The sequence below is a fragment of the Pleurodeles waltl genome, chromosome 3_1 (genome assembly GCF_031143425.1).
Source record: "Pleurodeles waltl isolate 20211129_DDA chromosome 3_1, aPleWal1.hap1.20221129, whole genome shotgun sequence".
NCBI lineage: Eukaryota > Metazoa > Chordata > Amphibia > Caudata > Salamandridae > Pleurodeles > Pleurodeles waltl.
In genome coordinates, this window is record NC_090440.1 from 1,010,472,203 (window position 1) to 1,010,489,753 (window position 17,551).

The 17,551-nt window shown below is 45.2% G+C and overlaps 1 protein-coding gene across 13 annotated transcripts in view; it reads right to left on the reverse strand.

Moving 5' to 3' along the window:
• SLC4A10 (solute carrier family 4 member 10) overlaps window positions 1–17,551 on the reverse strand; it is a 1,044,586-nt gene that overhangs the window by 346,413 nt on the left and 680,622 nt on the right. For all 13 annotated transcript variants that reach the window (XM_069224249.1, XM_069224250.1, XM_069224244.1 and 10 more), the window contains exon 8: window positions 9,561–9,718. In XM_069224249.1, coding sequence (XP_069080350.1) covers window positions 9,561–9,718 — 158 coding nt within the window. The remainder of the gene's footprint in view (window positions 1–9,560; window positions 9,719–17,551) is intronic.

A 17,551-nucleotide genomic window follows, 5' to 3' on the forward strand; every position in this document is an offset into this window, starting at 1 on the left:
GCGTCACCTTAGCGCCGCCATAGAGTCATTTTTTTACGCTAAGGCGGCAGTAAAGTGGCAATTTCCTCTTGCCATATTTACAAAGTGGTGCAATGCATGCTTTGTGTCACTTTGTAAACCCTTGTGCCACATTATGCCTGAGCCAGCCATAATCTATGTAAGGAGGGACGTTCCCCCATTAAGGGGGGCAAACCAATGGCACAAGGAAATCTAAGAGATGTTTTTGCGCCATTTGTTTGGAACTTTTAACGCCTGCTCAGAGCAGGCGTTAAAGGAGGGCTTCCATTAATTATAATGGGCCCCTATGTACTCTGCAGGAGTAGCACCAACATTTTGGCACTAGTGTAAAAATAAAATGATGCTATTGCCTCCTACCCTGTGCCATGATGTGCCGTAATTTAAACACGACGCACTAAGGGGTGCAGTGCCACTTTTCTTAAATCTGCCCCTTAGATCGCCTGCAAATCTCTGAAAGCTACTTGATGATGGTCTGTAGAACATACACCTAGGCCCTAGGACCAGATACAACTGTTGGGTAAAATGGTGGCATCCAATACTCTGGTAAACAAAGTCAGTATCGTAAGAGAAGAGACATCCATGATATAGAAAACCTTAAGTAAAATAATTCAGAAATGAAAAAAAACCCATTATAAACATGACCAGCAGCCAAATCTAACATATTTCAAACATTTATCCAGAGGTTTTGGTAATAACCAGACTTTTTCCGGAGGTTATTACTGCAAAGCTCCCTGAAAGCAAATGTCTGAGACGCCTGTCAGAGGTTATTTTTTCAAAATGAACAGGATGTGTGAAGTGTTTCTGACATCCCTTTTTCAACTTCTGGAAAGGTTTGCAATTGTGCAAGGGCTGGAAAACGTGAAACATCCCAACTGCTTGACACCCAACTCCCCACCTTGCTCCCTCAGTGGATATCTATTTAAGGAATTAGCCTCTAAACTTGCAACAGACCAATAGAAATATCATATGATATAGGTATCTGCTGCATAGTATCACATTATTAGAACAAAAAAACTTGCCAGATTTACAGCCTGAGATTTATGATTTCCATAGACCCTCAGAGACTTTGCCCACAGTAGGCCACTTCTGAGTTTAGGTATCAGAGTAAATACATTCACCAAACCAAAACAATATAGTATATTTGAGCGGGGGGAAGGTGGGTTCATACATGATCACTTCTAAAGTTTGCAAGGACACGGATGAAAGGTAGTAGACACTGCACAACTTCATTCAACTAATTTAGACAGTTCATCAGCCGGGGCATTTTTGAGGACTTCCATGACAGAACCCCACAAAAGACGATGATGATGTGGAGCTTCTGTTTCGCTTCAACAGTTAGGGTAGACAAGACGGATAAGGCATTTTGTATTTGTACGTTTCTGTCCGTATTTTACTATCTTTTACTGACAGTGGTCATTGCCTTACCTGGACTAGGGGAAAATAAATTAGTAATTGAGATATCAAGACGATATTTGCATTCTCAGATGAGGCCAGAAGAGGCATCCTTTGTTTCTAATAAAGGTGTTAGTGCACTCACGAAACTTCTGTAATCTAAGTCAGTGTCGGACCAGCCTATAAGACAATCAGATAGTAACCTGTGGGCTTGTCTGAAAGGTCAGTGTGTGGGATGCTTTTTTAGCAGATTCTGGGTTGGTCCTATGGCCAGGTTGTCCGTTTTTTAATAATGATTGCCCTGATATCACCACAAACATTGGCTGCAGCCAGCTCAAATCTTTGAAGACAGGGGCAGTGCGACTGGTGCAGCCGCACAGGGCACTGATCTGGGCAAGGAGACGCTGACCTCAGGGTGGCCGCTGTGCTTAGCAATAATATACAATCTAAAAACACCCGCTGCAGAGTTCCTTGTTCCTTGCAAACCACTTATATAGAGTGTCTTTATAAGTCCAAAAATGACCTACTTTGGAAATGTGGACCACTTTTTTCTTTTTGGTTTGCTAAGAGGACCCACCTTTATTATGGAGACTGGGCCTAATTGTTCTCCTAGTCTGACCCTGATAGATGTTACATTTTTTTACTGGGCTAATGCAATATCATCTTTTGGAGTGTGAGGAGATAATGGGGGGAAAGAATTGCATGTTGGCTTAAAAGTGGCATGGTTGACATAGTTGCTTAGAAGGAAAATAGTTTGAAGGCTGAATTGATTTAGAGTACATTAATTTGTATGTGATGAGGTACTGTAGCTTTTGGGACACAGGGTGTTTTTTCTAGAACTCCCCATCTGGAAATGCTTAGCTCAGTTTCTGATAATAAATGCAGTTTGGCATAGGCTGACGTGTTCAGTGGTTCCTTTAAATACACTTTGTAAGGTTCTATGGTCGTAATATCAATGACCGTCCTTTGTTGCAACAAGATTTGAAAGTGTGAAATCTGGCCCCAACTTAGTAGCAGGATGTGAGAAATTGGGTTGTTGGTTGACTGGGGTGTGAGCCCTCGTCAAGCAACAGCCACACACCATTGCAAGGTAAACTGCAAAAATCCTCTAAATTTCTCTGGTGTCCTGGGTTCAAGGCTGAAGCTGCAGGTCCATTTCTCCTTCCACAAGCAAGAGGGCAGCAGAACAGAAAGACAGCAATTCAGCAAGACAGGAGCAGGTCAGCAGTCCAGCAGAGTAGCAGTCCTTTCAGCACAGAGCAGTCAATCTTCCTGGCAGAGTTTCTACAGGTTCAGAAGTGTACTGAAGAGTGGGAGTCTGAGGTCCTCTTTTTATACCCTGGTGCCCTTCTACTGGAAGACAAGAGAAGCTTTTAGACAGTGGCTTTGAAGTACATGGAATTGCCTGATTCCCCTGCCGTGGCTCTAAGCTGGTAGCAGTGACAATGTGGAGGTGATAGGCCCTTTGTGTGAGGGCAAAGCACTCCCTATTAAGTTGCGAGTGGGGCTTTGCCCAGCTCGCCCCCTCACCCTGCCAGCAGATGGCCTTTTAAGGCATACCTTATCCCCTTATGGAGTGACTCTCTGGGAGGAATTCACAAAGGCTAACTAGTCAACTACAGCCAGTCAACTTTCTAAAAGTGATTTTTTTTTAATTGTAATAAAAAACCCAGCTTTAAAATTAAATAGGGTTTTTCATTACAATTCCAAATTCACCACATGATATAGCTGCCAGCTTATAAATGGAAATTACAGAAGGAATCCCCAATGTTTTCCTATTGGAGGGGTAGACCTCAAAGTAGTGAAAAACTAATTTAGGATTTTTTCACTACCAGAACATATAACAGTTACAGGACATGTCTAGCCTATTAATTACACAGTACCCTGCCCAGAGGGCTACTTAGGGCGCCCTTGGGGGTGACGTATATATAATAAAAAGGGGAGTTTAAGGTTTGGTAAGGGATTTAAATGCCAAGTCCGCATGACAGTTTAACACTGAATCCAGGCTGCAATGGCAGGCCTGAGACATGTTTTAAAGTGCTACTTAAGTGGGTGGCTCAACCAGTGCTGCAGGCATCTTAGTAGCATTTCACTTTCAAGCCCTGGGTACATGCAGTAACAACTTACTAGGGACTTATAAGTAAATTAAGTGTGCAAATTGGGTATGAGCCAATGTTAACATGTTTTAGAGAGAGAGTTAAGGCACTTTAGCAGTGATAAAGTATGTGGTTTCCAAAGGCCAACAAAAACAAATTCAGTAAAAAATGGAGGGTAAAGGCAATACAGTTTGGGAGTGACACTGCAGAGAGGGCTAGATTCAACATGACCACCCTCCAGCCTACAGCCACAGGAGAATAATCCATGCCTTGATGAGCTTCCCTGTTTAGGTAATTGAACATGGCTATAGGCCCTCTACTGCAGAGGCCTGTGCCAGTACTATGTTCCTCTAAATTCAAGTGGATCCCTTTGTCTACACTCTCCTGAACCACTGAACTGACCTATGGGGAACCCTTCTTCTCACCTGTGGACCCTTTCTGTGCCACACCTCACCCTAACCTGCTCCCAGATGCATCCGAGTAGGCAGATAGTACCACCATGGTCCAACAAAGTAAAGTGACCATTTCCATCCCTATGAAAGGAGGAGACTAGCCCTTGGAGTAAATCTGGTCTCCTGGGTTCAAGGTTGAAGGTGCTGGTCTAGCTCTCCTTGCCCAAAAAAGATGGCAGCAGAGCAGAAAGGCAGCAATTCAGCAAGGCAGCAGCAGGTGAGAAGTTTGGTAGAGTGACAGTCCTTTCAGCAGCAGCACAGTCATCCTTCCTGGCACAGTGTCCACAGGAAAAGAAGTATACTGAAAAGTTGGAGTCGGAGGTCCCCTTTTGTTCCTTGGTGCCCTCCTTCTGGAAGGCTGGAAAAGCTTCTGCTCAGTGGCTCTAAATTGCATGGAATTTCCTGACTCATCTTCCCTGGCTCCATGCTGGCTGTAGTGAAAGTGTAGAGGTAATAGGTCCTTTGTGTAAGGGTAGAGCACTCCCTATTGAGTTGCAAGTGGGCTGTGCTCAGCTCCGCATCCTCATCCTGCTAGCAGATGGCCCATAGCAGCACAACTAATTCTTCTAATTTGTGACTGTCTGGGAGTAATTCACAAAGTCTAATTATCATTTGCACCCAGTTGTGTGACCCCCAGAAAGTCTACAGGCACCAAAGGGCTAAGGGAAGGAAAATGCAAACTTTCTAAAAGAGATATTTTCAAAATTATAATTAAAAAACAGACTTTACCATTAAATAAGGTTTTTATTACATTTCAAAAGACAACACAAGACAACAAACATCACATAGCTTCCGGGTTATTACATGCAATAAGAAATCCCCAGTGCCCCAATGTTATCCTGTGATAGGGGTAGACCTCACAGTAGTGATAAATTTAGGGGTGTGTCACTACCAAGACTTGCAAAACATAATGTTACATGTCGAGCCTATTAATTATGCAGCAACTTGCCCTATGAGCTACCAAGGTCCTACCTAAAAGGGGAAGCTTAATGCTTCGTAAGGGGTATTAAATGCCAAGGAGACATGGTAGTTTAAAATTGTATTCAGGCTGCAATGGCAATGTCTGAGGCATGTTTTAAAGTGCTGCGTCATTGGGTGGCACAACAAGGGCTGCATGCCCACTAGTAGTATTTAATGTACCGGGCCTGGATACTTTCAAAACTACCTTACTAGGGACTTAGAAGTACATTATGGGCCTCATTACGGCCCTGGCGGCCAGCGGGTACACCGGCGGTAACACCGCCAACAGGCTGGCGGTGTACCAGCAGTATATTATGACCGTGGCACATTAGCCACGGCCATACCGCCGGCCCCTCCAACTGACCGCCAGGCTTCCGCCAGGCGGACATAATCTCCATGGCAGCAGTACAAGCACCGTCATGGAAAGGCTGGCCATAAGGGGGACTCGGGGTGCCCCTGGGGGCCCCTGCACTGCCCATTCATTTGGCATGGGCAGTGCAGGGGCCCCCAAGCACAGCCCCATCGCGCATTTCACTGCCCGAATTTTGCACCCGCTGCACATCAACATTGCCGCTGGCTCTATTATGAGCCGGCGGCAATGTTGATGTGACTTTTCCGCTGGGCCAGTGGAAAAGTCATAACAGGGAGCACATATACCGCCAGCACTGGCAGTATAGTGGCGACAGCAGCTTCGGCGGTCTTTTGGTGAGACCGCCGAAGTCGTAATGAGGGCCTAAGTGTGCCAATTGGCTGTTAGCAAATATTACCATGTTTCAGGGAGAGAGCACACGCACTTTAGCACTGGTTAGCAGTAGTAAAGTGTTCAAAGTCCTAAGGCCAACAAAGACAAGTTCAGCAAAACTTGGAGGGTAAAGGCAAACTCTCTGCAGAGAGGGTCATGTCCAACGCATGGTATTTTAGCTCTGCTTTAAATGCTAAGATATAAAAATCATGAATGAAAACACTAGGTCACACTCTGTAAGCTAATACGACACAGGTGAAGGTGCTTTTAGCAAAACTGAATGCTTGGTGTGTTCCCATGTTGTTGTGGCTCTCTGACACTTTTCTGACCCCTCACCAATACAATTATTAATGAAAATTCTGGTATCAGAGATTTCTCCACGGTAGACAATATTAAGCTGAACAGTGCTTCAGAAGATAGTGGTACTAGGCACACAGGATTGTGTCAAGAAAGATAATAGTATTTCTACTCGTTATTTTGTATTTGATGTTTTTAAATCCCTAGGGCGTTATTGTGAAACCTTTTCTGGAGCAAGTTTAAGTTGTTTTAGCTTTACTACAGAATCACAATTTAATTACTTGTGAATTAGAGAACAAAGATTGACCAAACATGTTTCCTTGGCCAGTTTATGGTAAGAAGGCAATCATCAGCTAGCCACAAATTTTGGGGGACTTAACTGAGAAACTACAAAGAAAAGGGACAGGCTCACAAAAATATTTAATATGAAGAAGTGTTTGGACTGTGAAATGTGTGGTTTGATGCTAGATAGACAGATAAATAAAATAGTAATAAATAAGGTTGCAGGGCACAACTTTAAAGACTATAATTAAAGGCTAGGAAGAGGGGGAAATTAAAGAGGCCTTTGTAATTTTTGTGGTAATTTCCATCTCCCTCTGCCAAGCAGAGAACTCCAGGATAAAAATATTCCCTATGCAGAAGTTCAATGTGCAAGGAAGGAAACAGCAATAGGAAAATTAGTGGAACTTGACAGAATTCTGAGAAGAGAGGATCTCTGATTCTTGGGAAGAGGTTAACCATCTTTGATGCTAAAAAAGACAAAAGGATGATGCAAAGAATACACATATTGGGTGTTCTCCACATATTAATTTAATTTTTCAGTGGAAAAATAGTTTTTCGCCACTGGACAGAGAGAGTGTTCTAAACAATGCCCCACTGTATGTCATGGGCACTGTTTAGAAAATGCTGTTTTCCATATGTGAATGAAACAATGTTATTGTTCTTCATATATAAAACTGAAAGAAGAACAAGTTCTATATTGGAAATAGGTATGAAGTACAACAATCATATGACATGACAAATATCAAAAGAAGTGACAATGACTAATCGATGTTGGTGGCATGAGCAAAACTTGTATATTAGAAAAAGGGGTTTTGGAAGTAAGATAAAAGCTGCTGTTAAATTTCATATATAACATTTTTATATACATTGTATGTTTAAAAATTAATAAACTGCAGTATGGTTACTTGTTTGCCAGAAATTATCTAGCTACACATATTGAATACTGATAAGTTATGAATTGATTATACGCCATTGTAATACTGGAAGCGGTACATTAGGGCAAAATTGAAAAAATAGGGCTTGATTTATCAAGCCTTTATGCCGGCAGTAAAGCCAACTGACACAAAGGCCCACATTGTAACTTTGGCGATAGTTGCTGCCTTACACCGCAGCGACGGCCACCAAAAGGCCATTGCTGTGGCTAACATCCGTCTGCCATAATATGACCACAGCCGGATTTCTGCCACAGGAAGGGTGGAAATCTGGATGTGGCCATGCTGGTGGATGGTGTTAAGGTGGCACTGCTACCACCAGCAGCACCACATCAGTAGACCGCTGCTAGCAATATTATGAAGAATAATACGTCTGGCAGTGTTCTGCTGGCGGGTGCTGCTGGCGGTAGCAGTGCCCCGTCACGTCGCCTGCCGGAAGACCCCCTGGATTCAGGTAAGTCGGGTTTCTGACAGGGAAGGGAGCTGGGGCGTGTTGTGTGTGTGGGGGTGTAGGGGTGTGTGCATGAATGTGTGAGTGTGTGCGTGAATGCAAATGATTGTGTAGTGTTGCTTGCATGTGTGTGTCCATGTGTGAGAATGCGTGAATGAATGGAAATGTGAATGTGTGTCTGAGTGTAAGTTTGTATGTCTGTACCGGTGTGTGCATGAATGAATGGACGCATGTGTGTATGAATGTCTGTATGCCTGTGTGAGTGACTGTGTGAATGCGTGGTGTGTGCCTTCAAGTGTGCAGGGGGGAGGTTTGGAAAGGGGGAGCGTGGATGGAGGGGGGTGGAGGTTGTCTGGGGAGTGTTCCTCCTACCAGTGACAGGGACATAATTTCCTGTCACTGGTAGGGCCTACCGCCATGGGTTTCATGGTGTTACGAACGCCACAAATACCATGGCGGTAGGTAGGGCAATAATACGGCTGGTAGGACAGTAGCAGGCGCCAGGTTGGAGATTGTTATCTCCAGCCTGGCGGCTGCTACTGCCATAGCAGTCAGTGTGGTACATTGGCGGGTTGGCTTCAGCGGTACTACCGCCACATTTCCACCGACCTCCGGGGTCAAAATGACCCCCGAAATCTTGAAAAGGATTACTTTCAAGCACAAATCTTGAATTGCACTGGAAAGCAGCCCCAAACTAATGCAAGGCAGTGCTTTGCACATTTTTGTGCTACTTTGCATCAATTGGGAATCCCATGAGTGGTATATGGGAGTTCCTGTGCAACAACCAATAGTTTTTGATGTAAAACTCTATCTACTAAAAAGCCATACAGGGTTTTATATGTCAAACATTTATGCCTGTTTAGGCAGGCGTGATCTTTTATCTAAACTTTTCTAACTTTACATGTGTGCTGCAATACACAGAACCCATACTAAGTTAAAGAAGTTTTAAACTTTGTTCTAAATTCTTTCTAAGCCTAGAATTTTATAATGGAAGGCTCCAATTTTTACAGTTCGTAAGAAAATCTGTTTTATAGTGTCCACATATTGTGCCATAAAAACTCCAGTTAACATATGTTTTGCAGCTAGTGGTTATTTGTCCATGCTCGGAAACTGCATATCCCCCATGAATGAAATATAGTTTCAGATAATCAATGGCATGCCTTTAAGTCTATGCTTATTTTCTACAGCAATCCTATCAATGTATAAAGCAACTTAGTAAACTTGAGTACCTCATAGTTTCATCTGGGTCCCATGATCTGTATCCTATTGAATCAAACAAAGGACCAAAAGAACTGTAAGCAGCGCTGCCATGGGGATTCCGACCCCCTTCCCGCCATCCTGTTTCTGGTGGTTTTGACCGCCAGGAACAGGATGGCGGGAACAGGTTTCATGGGGCCCCTGTGGGCAGTGCAGGGGCCCCCTAACAGGGCCCGCATGATTTTCACTGTCTGCATAGCAGACAGTGAAAATTGCGACGGGTGCAACTGCACCCGTCGCACCCCTGCAACACCGCCGGCTCCATTCGGAGCCGGCTTCTATGTTGCAGGGCCTTTCCCGCTGGGCCGGTGGGCGCTCCTTTGGCGGGCGCCCGCCGGCCCAGTGGGAAAGCCAGAATGGCCTCCGCGGTCTTTTGACCGCAGAGCGGCCAAATGGCGGTGACCGCATGGCGGGCGGCTACCGCTGCCCGCCGCGGTCAGAATGACCGCCTATATCATTAGGAAATAATGCAATTGTAGATTACTTGTTGATTTATAAATCTACTTGGAGAGGATGTCAAATGTTCTTAAGTGTTTATCTTTTGAAACTTAAAATGACAGAACTCTGTTGGTTCTTTGAATGATTTCATTAGAGACATTCTCACGATTCCCACACAAAACGGGTGTTTATAATGGATGTAACATTCAAGAACACTGTTGAACCTGTAATATCAATACTTACCTTGTTGGAAGAGGAACTTCAGTGAGTCCTGAAAGCAGCACTGCAGGGGATAATCTAACAAAGGCAACAACAGCACGGTCGAGGAATTCTAGTTCACCAACCAAGATATTTGAAGCTTCTGCACCCGGGGGAATCTTTTTCATAAAATGTAGATCCACCTAAAGTAAAAGGTTAAAGAAAGTCAGTGTTATTTTGAGTTGCATGTACGTAATGTTCCACCCTCTTTGCAAAACAACCCTTCTAATACATACAGTCCATTGACTGATATAATTTGTTATTTCCTACTATCACTCTCTAAAACCTTGTGCCCCGAAATGCATATTAAATACAAAGAAGTGTCCATACATGTAGGCAGTATCCATACATGTAAGAGAAAAGCATTTGTTTAGAAAATGTAAATGTAGTCTAGATGCGAATATCACATTTCTGTTTTATTATAATATTGTACAACAATAAGGTGAGGACGTTCAAAAATTATGTCAAATGTTCACACATAATGCCCTCTGTCTAACTTGCATCAGTTCTTGTCCTTTTCATAATATAGTATCTAGTATTAGTCATAACAGATCTGAAAATGGAGCTTATCTATCAACTCTATGATTGCGATGGCTGAAAGGGAGTATGGTATGGTATATATTTTCTTTTTTATGGGAAATGTTCATATGTAAAAATTCTCAAATTAGTACTTCGGTCTATTTTTTCCAAACATGAAAGCCTAATGGGGGTTTGCACTCAAAATCATACTTCTTTTTATAGAATGATAGTTAACTGCTATAATACATAAAACATAACTGATTTCCTGGTATTGGTTGTGTGTTCATATGTTATCTAATCATGTTTAAACCATATACGGGTAGGGTATTCAAACTAAAGATAACAATTTTAATAGGGCTCCAAATTTACAGTAACATGAGAGTTTAGTCAGTGCCAATCCAGTCTAGGGATTGCTAGGCATTTTCTATTAATAGCAAAGAATTCAAGGAATATTTCATGTCGTGTATATAAATGATTACGGTGAGAAATTGGGTTGTGGGTTGAATGTGATATAAACCTTGTCCAGGTAACAGCTACAATCCTTGTCAGGGTGAATCCTAAAAGTCACTAAATAAGCCTATGCTCAACCTTCTGGTAACTTGGTACAAAAGCAGTCAGGCTTAACTTAGAGGCAATGTGTAAAGTATTTGTCAAGTGCAAAAAAAGCAATAAAGTGAAAACACAACAAAAGAAAAGCCTCACACCAATTTAGAAAAATAGAGATGATTTTAAGAAATGATTGGACACCACAATGACAAAAATCTAATTAATAGAAGCAGATTTATGAATTTTCAAGTTTAAGGTAAAACTTTGTGCCTAGAAGATCCCCAGGTATTGCCTGCATTGCTTCTTACATTCATTTTTAATTGCTTTCAAACTGCACTAATTGCACCTTCTGAGTATTTTGGTGCTGCTATTAATAACTACCATATTTACTTGAAAACTTACTTGAAAATCCTTACTTGTTGCTACACTTAGTACTTTTCTAGGCTTTCCTATTTGTGCGGAGGGAATCACACCTGATACAGTTTAAGAGACTACTGCAGACTCCATTTCCTTGCGGTCAGCCTTTTAGACTCTAGAGTTCCTCTCCAATCCCCTATTGAAAGAGCAGCCTGTCACAGATGTGCATCGCTCCCTCGGTATCACCTGCAACATGTGCTACATTAATTTTGTAGTGCTTTTAAACTGCAATACTAGCACATTCTGAGTATTTTACTGCTGGTATTAACAAGAACCACATTTACTTGAAACAATACTTGAAAATCCTCACTTACTGCTGAACTTTGTACTTTTCCTGAGTTCCCCGTCCGCCCTGGCTTTGCCATCTGTGTAGAGGGAATCACACCTTATACATTTTTAGAGGCTACTGCAGTAGCTATTGCCTTGTAGTCAGCAGTCTAGTCTCTAAAATACCTCTCTAATCCACTCCTTAAAGAACTGCCTGGCATGGACAAGCAAAGTTCCTCAAGTATCACTGTCATCCCATGCTTCAATCATTTTTAATTACTTTTAAACTGCACTACTTGCACATTCTGAGCATTTTACTGCTGCGTTTAATGAATACCACATTTACTTGAAAAGTTACTTGAAAATCCTCAGTTGCTGCTGCACTCAGTACTTTTCCTGGGTCCCCCGGTGCGCCCAGGCTTTGCCGTTTGTGCGGAAGGGATCGCACCTGATGATTTTTGGAGGCCAATTTTCTTGTGATCAGCAGTCTAGTCTCTAGAGTTCCTCTCTAATCCCCTACTTAAAAAGCAAACTAGCGCAGACCTGCCAAAGGAAAGGCCATCCATGCTCAACCACGGCTGGCCACCAGGAACCCTGCCCCTTTCACTATAGAGGTAAGGAAAATACCTAGAATCTGCTACTCTAATGAAAATCTTTAGGATATTCGAAATAAGGCCATCTGACAGAAGACAAGCATGTTACTTTGCTCTATACCCGCTTCACTGGAGCATGAACTCCCTCTGACTGCAAACCATGCAACTTCACATATTCCCCACGTCTCCCACAGAGTGCCTCTGGCCTTTGAAAGGACCTTACTTGTAATCACAACTTTGTAGCCACTCCTTGCTTACCCTTGGTGAATGCCCGGGAACTGATAAGTCTAACTATGAACCTCTGATTAAAGGCCTACATTGCAATGCTTGTTCCACCTCAAAATACACCACAGAAATATGGGACCTCCTTACAAATCATCAACCTGATGTTTGCTTCTTCACTGAGACATTGCTTTCATTCATCAGCTGCACCCTTTATTCCTACAACTATTCCTGCAAACTAGAACCTGATTGAACTAGTTAGGGAGACTAAAAAAGGGGGTAGACTTGCTATTGCATTGCATGACCAGTTAGAGCTACTTCGGTAGACACCCTTTGTGATGACAGGGTACAGCTCTGTATTTCTAATTTGGAAACTTTGCATGGTGAACCATGGAATGGTGCCTTAGTGTATCAACCCCTCGCACCAAAAAAAGACTTCAAACTAAAATTAATTGATGTCTTGCACCACATGTACTTGCTTCTGATACATTCCTGTTAGTGGGGGATGTTAACTTCCAAATGGAATTAGGCTCAGACCCAGAAACACAACAGCTACTCACCAATTTGGAGATGTTGAGACACACTCAGAAGGTAGTTGGCCCCACACATATAGCCGAACATATCTTAGACCTTATTTTTACTAATGCCTCGGAACTTCATGTGAACCGTCTTCTCCCTGTAATTCGGACAGACCATTTTTCTATAAGCTTCAGTACTCCTTTAAAGTGAAACAGTCTGGTAAAAGGAACAAATATCTTAAAAAGACAAGTCCCTTGTAGAAAGTCTCCAATTCCTCTTTCTCCTCCATTTTCCTCAATATATAATTAAATGCAAAAACAAGATGATGAAGGGTGATACCCTGAAACCGCTCTTAGGATGCTTGTTTCCCATCCAGGGAGGTCCTGGCTTGGCAGTTCGGGCTGGACTGTTCCCATGGGGAACAAGGTCAAGACTGATTTGCATACGGCTGGGTCCAAATTTGGGTGACATGGTGAGAAAAAGAACGATGGATTAAACCCAGATCTGTGACTGGGGGTGAGTGTTTGAAAAGTTTCAACACTCCGTCCATCATACTTTTGTGTTGCTAATGTTGCCCTAAGTGGGAAAGGTATGCCCAGATGTGGGTCCCTTGCTCACTGTGCCACTGGATTCAAGCTAGCCTAGCTGATGAAGGGTGATACCCTGAAACTGGTTCTAGGATGCTTGTTTCTGGTCCAGGGAGGACCTGGCTTGGCAGTTCGGGCTGGACTGTTCCTATGGGGAACAGGGTCAAGACTGATTTGCAAACGGCTGGGTCCAAACTGGGGTGGCATGGTGAGCAAAAGAATGATGGATTAAACCCAGATCTGTGACTGGGGGTGAGTGTTTGAAAAGTTTCAACACTCCGTCCATCATCCTTTTGTGTTGCAATATGTCATCAAGTCCTCTGATGCAAATAGTGCTCTCACAGACTTTTAGCCATCAATTTTTCAGGCACTAGACATAGTTACTCCTGCCCAACTAAGCCACTCCAGTATAATTAAGTCTCACTCCATCTGGTTCTCTGAGGAACTTAAACAGGGGAACTCAACCTGCGGAAAATTCGAGAAAATATGGCGTACTTATAAATCACTTCCTGATAAAACTGCATATAAATTGACATTAAGAAGCTATCATAAATGTCTCAAAAGAGCCTAGAAGTCCCACATTATTAATAGAATTGACAGTACGAGAAATTCAGGCAAAGATCTGTTTGAAGTTTTTAAACAGGTTCATAAGGCCAGTGCATCCTCCATCCCATCCTCTCAAGAATTATGTGACATTTTGGCAGATAACTTTGAAGAGAAAATCACAATTACCTATAAGAACTACTCTCATTGCCCCTCACTAACTGAAACCTCTCCGACTACTCTTCGGATCAGCAATACCCCCATCCTTCTGGAGATTTTCAATCCCATCACTTCAAAACAAGCTTTGAAAACAATGAACAAAATCAAATCGGGTTCTCTCTCTAACCCCCCTCCCCCAATATCATGTTGACCCTTGCCGCCACTCTGTTTCCAGCTATCATTGCGCTGTTAAAACGTCTCCTTCAGTACTGCAACTTTACCATTAGTTTGGAAAACTGCACGTCACGTGCACTTTAAAAAAAACTAATGTGAACCTCCTGAAACCCGTAAACTATAAACCTATATCGCTTCTTCCCTTTCTAAGTAAAAACTTGGAAACCTTAGTAAGTAAACAACTCTCCTTCTACTTGGAAAGTAATGCCATCTTAAATCCTTCTCAATCAGGTTTTAGAGCCTCACATAGTACAGAAACCACACTGATGGTGGTGTTGGGCACCATCAGACTCTGCCTTGATGACGTCTTCCAGCCACATTGTTGCTACTCGACATCCACAGCATTCAACACCATTTCTCATTCCAGCATGATTCAAAAACGTACAGAGATTGGTGTCTGCAGAAAAGCCCTAGGGTGGCTCCAACATTTCCCTAGCAATCAGACTCAGACAATACACTTGGGACCATTTAAATCTTGTCATGTCACTAGTCAAAGGGCTACCACAGGGCTCCTTACTGAGCTCCACACTATTGAATGTATATATAGCCCCAGTATCTCAAGTGTTATAATCTTGCGGCTTCGCTGTCATCTCATACGCAGGTGACACACAATTGATTATCTCCATGGGTCCCAAACTTTAATGCACAAAATACAGATTTAGAGAATGCATGAAGAATGTCACTTCCTGCATGTCCTACAGTTTCCCACAGTTAAACAGTGACAAAACAGAGATTCTGCTGTTCAGCAAGGCCCACACATACTGGTCAGATGACTGGTGCTGTCCTAACTGGGCATCACCCTGCATCCCAAAAATATGGTAAAAATACCTGGCATTCTAATTGATGAAAAGCTCTCAATGTTACCATTACACACTAGAAGAACTCATACTCAGGCCCTTTTGGTCAGCCACCTGGATTATAAAAACACTCTTTTGTTGGCAGCAAATGAATCATTGCTCTTGAAGCTTCTGGTGATCCAGAACACTGCTGCTTGCCTAGTCTGCATACTTCCCCCCGATCTCTCTCGGAGCCCACGCTAAAATCTTTTCACTGGCTTCCAATCAGGCTAAGTTCTATCTTTAAACTCCTGTGCTTGATGCATAAATCCCTACCTGACCACTGACCCTCGGGTAGGTCGCTCCCCTGCTCACGCAGTGCCTCCAGTCCCTGACTGCCTTCCTCTCCTGTGAGTGTGCTCCCCCCTTCTTGCCCGTGTACCCCGAGTGCTTGAGCTTGTGCTGGTGCTGACTGAAATCCCTTTTCTCTCCTTGTATCCCATGCGTGTGCCCCCGAGTGACTGAAATTCCCCTTTTCTCTCCTTGTATCCCGTGCGTGTGCCCCCGAGTGCCGTGCGCCGTCCTCCCCTCTCAGCCCCTCCTTTTTAGTAGATTTTAGTAGGCTCTTGTTCCCTTTTCGCCGTCTTGCCGCTTTTCCCGCCGCTCCTACCGCGCTTTTCCCGCCGTTTTTTGCCGCTCTTTTTTGCCGCTTCCAGCTCCCCTGCCCGCCCACCTCCTGCCTCCCAGCTGACCCCGCCTCCCCACCTACCCCTTAAATGGCGGCCGCTGCGAGGCAGAGGTAGCGACCACTGACCCTCGGGTAGGTCGCTCCCCTGCTCACGCAGCGCCTCCAGTCCCTGACTGCCTTCCTCTCCTGTGAGTGTGCTCCCCCCTTCTTGCCCGTGTACCCCGAGTGCTTGAGCTTGTGCTGGTGCTGACTGAAATCCCTTTTCTCTCCTTGTATCCCATGCGTGTGCCCCCGAGTGACTGAAATTCCCCTTTTCTCTCCTTGTATCCCGTGCGTGTGCCCCCGAGTGCCGTGCGCCGTCCTCCCCTCTCAGCCCCTCCTTTTTAGTAGATTTTAGTAGGCTCTTGTTCCCTTTTCGCCGTCTTGCCGCTTTTCCCGCCGCTCCTACCGCGCTTTTCCCGCCGTTTTTTGCCGCTCTTTTTTGCCGCTTCCAGCTCCCCTGCCCGCCCTCCTCCCGCCTCCCAGCTGACCCCGCCTCCCCACCTACCCCTTAAATGGCGGCCGCTGCGAGGCAGAGGTAGCGACCACTGACCCTCGGGTAGGTCGCTACCCTGCTCACGCAGCGCCTCCAGTCCCTGACTGCCTTCCTCTCCTGTGAGTGTGCTCCCCCCTTCTTGCCCGTGTACCCCGAGTGCTTGAGCTTGTGCTGGTGCTGACTGAAATCCCTTTTCTCTCCTTGTATCCCATGCGTGTGCCCCCGAGTGACTGAAATTCCCCTTTTCTCTCCTTGTATCCCGTGCGTGTGCCCCCGAGTGCCGTGCGCCGTCCTCCCCTCTCAGCCCCTCCTTTTTAGTAGATTTTAGTAGGCTCTTGTTCCCTTTTCGCCGTCTTGCCGCTTTTCCCGCCGCTCCTACCGCGCTTTTCCCGCCGTTTTTTGCCGCTCTTTTTTGCCGCTTCCAGCTCCCCTGCCCGCCCACCTCCCGCCTCCCAGCTGACCCCGCCTCCCCACCTACCCCTTAAATGGCGGCCGCTGCGAGGCAGAGGTAGCGACCACTGACCCTCGGGTAGGTCGCTCCCCTGCTCACGCAGCGCCTACAGTCCCTGACTGCCTTCCTCTCCTGTGAGTGTGCTCCCCCCTTCTTGCCCGTGTACCCCGAGTGCTTGAGCTTGTGCTGGTGCTGACTGAAATCACTTTTCTCTCCTTGTATCCCATGCGTGTGCCCCCGAGTGACTGAAATTCCCCTTTTCTCTCCTTGTATCCCGTGCGTGTGCCCCCGAGTGCCGTGCGCCGTCCTCCCCTCTCAGCCCCTCCTTTTTAGTAGATTTTAGTAGGCTCTTGTTCCCTTTTCGCCGTCTTGCCGCTTTTCCCGCCGCTCCTACCGCGCTTTTCCCGCCGTTTTTTGCCGCTCTTTTTTGCCGCTTCCAGCTCCCCTGCCCGCCCACCTCCCGCCTCCCAGCTGACCCCGCCTCCCCACCTACCCCCTAAATGGCGGCCGCTGCGAGGCAGAGGTAGCGACCACTGACCCTCGGGTAGGTCGCTCCCCTGCTCACGCAGCGCCTCCAGTCCCTGACTGCCTTCCTCTCCTGTGAGTGTGCTCCCCCCTTCTTGCCCGTGTACCCCGAGTGCTTGAGCTTGTGCTGGTGCTGACTGAAATCCCTTTTCTCTCCTTGTATCCCATGCGTGTGCCCCCGAGTGCCGTGCGCCGTCCTCCCCTCTCAGCCCCTCCTTTTTAGTAGATTTTAGTAGGCTCTTGTTCCCTTTTTGCCGTCTTGCCGCTTTTCCCGCCACTCCTACCGCGCTTTTCCCGCCGTTTTTTGCCGCTCTTTTTTGCCGCTTCCAGCTCCCCTGCCCGCCCACCTCCCGCCTCCCAGCTGACCACGCCTCCCCACCTACCCCTTAAATGGC